This window comes from Cricetulus griseus, chromosome X (genome assembly GCF_003668045.3).
Source record: "Cricetulus griseus strain 17A/GY chromosome X, alternate assembly CriGri-PICRH-1.0, whole genome shotgun sequence".
NCBI classification, from domain to species: Eukaryota; Metazoa; Chordata; class Mammalia; order Rodentia; family Cricetidae; genus Cricetulus; species Cricetulus griseus.
The window spans coordinates 118,244,982-118,253,375 of record NC_048604.1 but is presented as its reverse complement, the minus strand read 5'-3'; the positions used below and the strand labels follow the sequence as shown (position 1 = coordinate 118,253,375).

The window sequence follows — 8,394 nt, the reverse complement described above, 5'->3', positions numbered from 1 at the left end:
CCTTTGCCAGATTAATTAGAAATTTACCTGCTCTGAAGAGCCTTCACTCGACAGTGGCCTTTATTAAAATATATTTAAATTACAAAATACACTTTGTGAGACATGCCTAAAATATTAATTTCTACTCATATAAAGTAAAAGATGACCTTTGATGTTTTAACGAAAATCTTAATATAGTTCACTTTGTAACCTTAAGGACTGGGTTTGTATTATTGCAATGTAGTCTGAGTTATCTTCACTATTAAGAGCTATTTTTAACTTCCAGAAACTTCTCGAACCCATGCTCTGATGTATGCACGTTAACAATGAGCATAGAACTCTATAAACTGAGCACTTTGTGGCAGCTCTTTTCAAGGTAGGTCTCTGTTACTTCATACTATCAAAAAAAAGCATGGCAGTTTGCGTTTCAGAACCCATGTCAATGAGGAGGCCTGGGGATCCCTGTCTTTGGCTATTCCACAGTGAACCAGGGTTGGTTTGTGAATATAGCAAAAGTGATGCTGCATCACTGCATGATTACGCTGTAACAGGAAGACTTCCTTCTTCCATCTTTTGCAAACACCACTATGAGGGAAGCCATGTTGTGTCATGAGCAGTCTTTTGAAGATGTCTACAGGACAATAAGAAACTGAAGCCTGCAAACAACTATGAACCTGGAAATAGATATTCCAGCCACAGGCTATGCTTCAGAGACCACACAACCCTGAGACAGTGTTGTTTTAAGCTGTTAAATTATGGGGTGGTTGGTTATATAGCAACTGATATCCTGTCCTATAATTTGTTCCCTCACCTCTACCCTCATATTTAGAATGTGGAAGGGACTTCCCACAACAAAACTAATGCTTGGATGTTGCACAAGATGAGAACTTTTCCTGGAGTTCCACTGTTGAGCCTGTCTTAGCCAACAGCTAATGGTCTCAGAACCTTGCAGAAGTGTTTTTATTTTACTTTTTGCATTTGCAAACTTTATCAGAATTAGGTTCAGCACTTCTGAAAATGTGTATTAGGTCTCCCAGAAAGTAGCTGGGCCTTCTATGTTCAGTATAATCCTGGGCAAGGATCCAATCCCTGAGGACAACCTGTCCAAATGGTAATAATCTCACCTCCCAACTGTAGCATGAATTAATAAAAGACCCAGAGACAGATATTGGGGTTCAACCTGAAGGTCAGGGAAGCAAAGCAGCCAAGATACCAGAGAGCCCTTACTTCTAACCAGGCTGGGGCGTTCCTATTCTCAACATCGCTGGAACACTGAGACTGTGCTCCTGTTTTACATACCCCCCTAATGCTGGAATTAAAGGCATGTGATCCCAGGTGCTGATATCATCTTTGCGTGAGCTGTTTCTCTTTAGGACTGGATCAATCTTGTATAAATCTAGGTGGCCTTGGACTCACAGAGATCCATCTACCTCTTAATCCTGAGTCCTGGAATTAAAGGTGTGCACCTGGCTTCTATGGCTTGTGGCTGACTTTGCATTCTGAATCCTCAGGCGAGCTTTAATAAATCATATATTACTACACCCAACCTCCATCTTTCTTCCCTCTTTACAAGCTCTCTGGTTTAAGACATTGACACCCAGAGAATTCCTGCTGCTGACCAGTGACCCTCACCCCACCCCCATCCCTAGATAGTTTTCAATCCCTTGGACAGGGCCAAGCACACAAACTGCTGTAAATTTTCCACTTTAAAGGAGAGATGGAAAGAATTATTATTTGGGCATGTTTTCCCTAAAACTCTTAAGAATTGACAGCAACCATCCTGAGTCCTTTATACCATCTTCATTGCAGCTTCCATAATTGCTCTAGGTCACAAACAGACAACTAGACTTAAGTATTTAAAAATCTAAACTGGAATTTCACTACATTTAAACCTGCTTCTAAATGTTTCCCTCTACAGAAACAGCCCCCCACCCTATCCTCTTTGGTGTAGGGATTTGTCACTTCCAAATTTAAGTAAGTCATCTGTGACACCAACACCCTTGTTTGCCCTGGGCACCCAAAAGCCTGTTCCCGAGAGAGGTTTTTTTGTTTTGTTCTTTAGTGAGCTATGAGTGGATATTTTGGTTTTCCTCCTGTCTTCCTCCCTTGTCTAACCCTGACTGTACCTGGGAAACCATTCCCCATACAGTTCACAAAACAGGCAACACTCAAGATCAGTTTGATGCTTTTTTTTTTTTTTTATTAACCAAACTGCAGGTTTACATCGGGTTTTCGCTGTTCTAGAGTCCAAACCAAAGTTTCCCTTGGCCTTTCTTTAGGAGGAATAGAGTCCATTGCTTGCAAGCTGCAAAGTCTGGGTCAAGCTACTCCTCCCATTCCCCAGTCATCAAGCTTATTTGGCCGGAGGGTTGCTGGCCTTGGCCCTGCCACCTTAGTGGCACATCAAGTACCGGCTCTCCTGAATGCTCTAGGACACCACATTGGAAAAGTGGCACGCCATCAGCAGGTAATTTCGAGGCTGGACCTGGTAGGCAAAGCACATGAAGGCCTTGGAGTAGAAGATGAGCGCCATCGTCATGCGGCCGCTGATGATGTCAGGAAGCGCCTTCATATCCTTGAAGGTGGCCATTGGGAGGCCCCAGTTGGCAACAGGACCCCAGAAGTGGGTGATGGTTATATAATCCCGGAACTCCTTGGTCTTCACGTATTCTCCAGTTTTCCGCACTAGTGCTGCGACCCTTGCCATGGTCGCCTCAGTCAGAGGAGTGCCAGCAGCCAAGCTGCCAGCCAACAAAAAGAGCACAAAATTCTAACCTCACAGCTGACCCTGACGCAACAGCCAGCTGCAATTTTCGCACCTCTGCTGTAAAGCACGCAGGGTCCCACATGCTGCTGAGGCGCTGCTGCCATCCTTAGCTGTCATAGGGCTAATAGCATGGAAGAATGAGGCACATAGGACCTATGCACATGAGCCCTTATGTGTGATCGCTGAGTGGAAGGCCTGTAGCCTTTCACTCTTCCTATACCTGAACCCCACAAACTACAAGCTACCCAATATAGCAATGACCCAGCCTGCTTCTGCCCAACTGTGTAGAAGAGTCTTACTTGTTTCATCTGGCCTGTAACTCCATGGCAATACAATTTCTCAACCAAATACAGAAATTCAGTCTTAGTAATTTGAAGACATTGTGCCGTTTCACCCATAAATATTTCAGCATCTGTCTCTTAGGGACAAAGATATTGCCTGCCTGGCCACAATACTATCATCCACTTATAAACACTCAGGTCTATATACAGCACTGTTAGCTGATATCCAATGTGTATTTAAATGTTAGAGTCTTTGACAGCCTTTGTTTCTCTCATTGTAGTTAGAGAAGACAAATTCAAAATCCAGTCAAAGTTAACATTCGATTTACACCTTGGGTTAATCTCCTCTAATCTAGGACAATTTCTCACCCACTCTTTTTTTTTGTCTTCTATAATGATATTATTGAATAATCCAGCCCATTGACTTTTCAGAATGTCCTTATTTTGGATTTGTGAGTTTTTCACATTAAAAAAATATTGTTTTTGTAATTATAAAACAAGAGCACCGATTATATTTTATTGTCTTTAGTACATCACCAGGCAGGTGATGTTTCCGGTGTCACTTTGTTCCATCATTATGGTAAGCTGGGTACTTGATTACGCTGAAATTGTCTGCCAGTTTCTCCATTATAAAAGTAGTTTTCCCTTCATTAGTCAACAGATAATTGTAAGAGGCACTTGAATAGTATATGGGCACCCTATTCACCAACAGCTTTCCATAACAAATTTTTGACACCTGCTGATGAAAATTCTTTAAAGACTTATTTTATGCACGTGTGTGTATGGGTGTATATGTGCACCTATGGTGTGGTGGACCTACAGAGACCAGAAGAGGGTGATTGATCCTCTAGGGCTGGAGTTATGGGTGGTTGTGAGCTACCAGTTGTGGGTGTTTGGAAACTGAACTCAGGTCCTCTGGAAGGAGTAGCAGGCTGAACCACCTCTCCAGTTCCACTGAAAATGACAAACATAGTGGTTATTTTCCCAATGATTTTACTTTGTCTAGTAGAAACAGCAATTGTTGGGCTAGAGAGATGGCTCAATGGTTAAGAGCACCTGTTGCTCTTGTAGTATATCTTAATTCTTTTTAAATAGCAATTGTTGAAAAGTAATTGGATATGCATTAAAATACTAATACCTTTTGTGGTGATTTACAAACAAGTAACCTCAAAAAAAAAAAAAGAATGTTATTTGTGTATTGTTGGGAACACGAAGGTCCTTGCTACCCACAGATCTCCAGGGAAACCAGAAACCCAGACCACATCAAGCTCCTACAATCAGGACCAGAGGTATCCAGTAATCTAAATGACCTTTATACTACCCTTATAGCTAGGGGCTCCAACAACCAGGACCAGAGGTGACTATTAGCCCGAATGACCTCTAGGCTATCTGTATGACCAAGACCAGGCTAGATCCTTCCTTAGGCCCTTAAGCTGGTATAAGTAGCCTGTTTCTAGAACCCATCTTCTTGGAAGAAATGACATGAACTAAGTTTGGTGTAATTATGCCTCCTTGTGCACTGGGTATTGTGTTACACCAGGAAAGGGTTTTTTTTCCAAATTATAATATGTTTAAATATGCTGGCAATAAATCTTCTGGCATCAAACTCTAGAAGTTAAATCTAGGTTGATACATCAGCCTGAATGGAGTTTTCATTCTTACCTCTTAACGGTTCATTTCCCTGTCTCTGCGATACGCTACTTAATAAATAGTTTAAAATATATAGTGTAGCCAGACAGTGACAGACACCTGCACTTGAAAGGCTGAGTGTGGTAGTCAGGGTTAGATAAAAGAAAAGAACTGATAGAATGAATGTATATTAAAAGGGGATTTGTTGCCGGGTGTTGGTGGCGCACGCCTTTAGTGCCAGCCCTCGGGAGGCAGAGGCAGGCGGATCTCTGTGAGTTCGAGACCAGCCTGGTCTACAAGAACTAGTTCCAGGGTCGAGACCAGCCTGGTCTACAAGAACTAGTTCCAGGACAGCCTCCAAAGCCACAGAGAAACCCTGTCTCGAAAAAACAAAATTAAAAAAAGGGGGAAGATTTATTAGAGTGACTTACAGGATGTATCTGAGTAGTCCAACATCGGTTGTCTTGGGATAGAAAGGCTGGGAATCTGGTAGTCGTTCAGCCCATAATATTGAATGACTCAGCAGTGTCAGTTTGGCGCTGGAGGCCTGGATGATTTCCTGGATTGCTGCTGGTCTTTACTTTATATTGGAATCCTCAAGAAATTAGATTTAAATCAGCAGCAACAGGATAGTCAAACTTGCCAGCAAGAGTGAGGGCAAACAAGCAAAAGTTTCCTTCTTCCATGTCCTTTTATGTGGGCTCCCACCAGAAGGTGGCCTGTTGTGGAACAATACCAACATGAACACGGCTGGTGAGCTTACCATCATCCTTCAAAAGACAGTGGTGGGAGGAGACAAGCAAATACAAGGAAAGATTCATAGCTTATCCTAGTGTTGAGAATGCACCATGACACATTCTTCTCAAGTTTTTGGTCACAGGGCCTTGGGAATCCTGCCTGACATGAGTGACCACAGCCAACACAAGGTGCGAGTGAGTACCAGTACTTTCAGTTGTTCTTTTTCAGTTTTTATTTTGAAATAATTTTAAACTTTTTTGTTTTTTATTCCCCTGGGTTTTTGAGACAGGGTTTCTCTGTGGCTTTGGAGGCTGTCCTGGAAATAGCTCTTGTAGACCAGGCTGGTCTCCAACTCATAGAGGTCTGCCTGCTTCTGCCTCCCGAGTGCTGGGATTAAAGGTGTGTACCACCACTCCCAGGTTGATCTCTGTGAGTTTTGAGTTTAGTCAACCAGGGACATACAGTGAGACCCTGTCTCAAAAAACAATCATACCTTGGAACCTAACTCCCAAGGTGGCAGTTACTACCAGGCCTGGTAGTGCCTCCTATAATCCAGCTCTTGGGAAGTAGAGACAGGAGGACCAAGACTGTAAGGTCATCCTTAGCTATATATTAAACAGGATTTTCTACTGGAGTAGAACTGAGAGATGGGGTAGGTTATAAAGGGAATTTATTAAATTGGCTTACATGATATGGGCTGGGTAGTCCAGCAGTGGCTATGTTCACACGGGAGTGCATGAACCTGATAGCTGCTCTGTTTATGAAGCTAGATGACTAAGCAGTCCCAGTGTGGCCTGGGGGATACCTGGGGAGTTGCTGGTCTTCAGTTCATGTTAGAAGGCTGAAGAAACTAGGTCCTGACATCACTGACGGATGGTGGCAGTGTGGCAGTGTGGCAGTGTGGCAGTGCTGTTCCCAGCAGCACTCAACTGCAAAGGCAAGCAGGCAAAAAGCCAAAGATTTTCCCTCAGACCTCTTTATGTCTGGGCCACTAAAAAGTGCTGCCCGCATTGAGGGTGGGTCTTTCCACTTCAGCTAACCTAATCAAAATTGCTCACAGGCCTGCCAGAGGCTTGTCTCATGGGGGATTCTTAGAAGCAGACAAGCCTCACCAAATGCTGAATTTCCCAAATGCTTACATTTTGGACCTCCTAGCTTCCACAACTGCAAGGAATATACTTCTGTTATTTATGAATTACGCATGCTAAGTAATTTCATTATGGCATCTCAAACTAACTGTGACAGCTATCTTGAGGGTGTTCCCTTTTGGCAGGCACACAATGGAAGGGGTGCTGTACCTCCAGGGTATTGTATTAGGAAGCACGTGGTCTCTGTGGCTCTTTATGATGCTAAGGTTGTGGTTGCCAGCTTTCTCCCCTGTAAAGTCAGGGTTCTCCCCTTTGCAATTAATAAGTAATTTGTGGGAAGATACTTTGAGACCATGTAAATGTCTCCTCATTAAATATTTAACCCTCTAGTGTTAACATCCATTGATGATTCTTACTAGAATCAAGTATTATAATGACAGCATTTTCCTTTTTAAGAGTTTCCCTCTCCTAATTTAAAACACTAAACACCAGAATTTGCCCTGGAATAAGTGTGCCTTTGTAAAAACAGGACATTTAAGAGTTGAGTATTTTAGGAAACATTTCTTTTTTGCCATCTCCCATGCTGATTTCCTTGGAATATTTGCTCATCATCTCTACCAAAGGGAATAAATAGTGTGCCTCATGAGGCTGGATGAATAAAACAATAGGCCGTTATATTGGCTCTGCTATTTTCAGTTACCGCTGAAAGCAATTTTCGAGCCATCTGTGGCCCTGATTCGAATCTCTCGTTCTTTACTGTTTCTCTCATCTGTGTACAGTGGCGGAAGGTGGGGTGCTCCTCTCACATCTGCCAGGAGCTACAGGGTGATGATGTTAGTTTGGTGTATTGTGCCTCAGTTTGCTCAGCTGTCCCTCGGTGCAATGAAATGGCAAAAGAGAATCGGCTGTGTTCAACCTCTGTGGAACCACTGCTTTCTCTCAATAATTTGCACATATTAAGGCCGGTGGTCATGGCACACACCTTTAATCCCAGCACTCAGGAGGCAGAGGCAGGTGGATCTCTGTGAGTTCGAGGCCAGCCTGGTCTCCAGAGCGAGTGCCAGGATAGGCTCCAAAGCCACACAGAGAAACCCTGTCCTGAAAAAAACAAAAAAACAAAAAAACAAAAAACTTGTGCATATTGCCCTTGTGTTATGCACAGGTACACAGCTACCTGGCCCCACCCTCCAGTCAACTGTGAGCCCATCAGATGTCATGGTTTTCCTTTAACCCCCTCTGTGCTCATGGCCACTTTGGAGAATCCTATTGCAGGGGAGGCAGACTTTTACTGCTCACCAAATCGTGTCCCAGCTGGACCTGGGACTTAAGTCGACACGAGAGAGTAACAGGAAAAGCATAGGAATTTAATAAGAGATTTACACGACCCACGAGGAGGTGGCAGAACCAACATGCTTCTGTATTAGGTTGAACAGAGAGAGGCAATTGTAGAAAAGTCAGTCAGTGGGAGGCCAAAGGGAGATGGTAGTTATTTTAATGAGATCTGTGTGTGCAGAATTCTCTCCACTGGAAATTGTTTCTCTTGCTATGTAGAGGGCATCTTTACATGGGAGAGTTCATTTGTTTTCTGAAGACATGAATCTGCCATGAGTCAGATACCTTTAATAGGAAGTAATCCCTATGGCTAAGAGGCACATTTTGGGGTGGCGTATTCATTGTCATTGCAGTAGGTCCTCCTACTAACTACTCTTTGCACCAGAAATAAAAACTTAATGTTCCCATGAGATGATCAACTACTATTTTATATCTTAGAAAGATATATAAAAACAGAATTTTGACTTTCAAAAACTTTTCATGGGTACTGGGGGTTGAACCAAAGGCTTGCACTTGCTAGACAAACACTCTCAGCCCTAAAACTTTTTATTTAAAAAATATTCTATGCAATGGGAACAGG

The 8,394-nt window shown here is 43.0% G+C and overlaps 1 protein-coding gene across 1 annotated transcript; it reads right to left on the bottom strand.

Annotated features, from left to right (window-relative positions):
- Positions 1-1,980: 1,980 nt before the first annotated feature.
- Mpc1l (mitochondrial pyruvate carrier 1 like) lies at positions 1,981-5,612 on the bottom strand. The gene is given in 2 exon segments (XM_035450095.1): positions 1,981-2,720; positions 5,088-5,612. A coding segment is annotated over 1 exon segment (354 nt). The 5' UTR covers positions 2,687-2,720; positions 5,088-5,612; the 3' UTR covers positions 1,981-2,332.
- Positions 5,613-8,394: the final 2,782 nt, after the last annotated feature.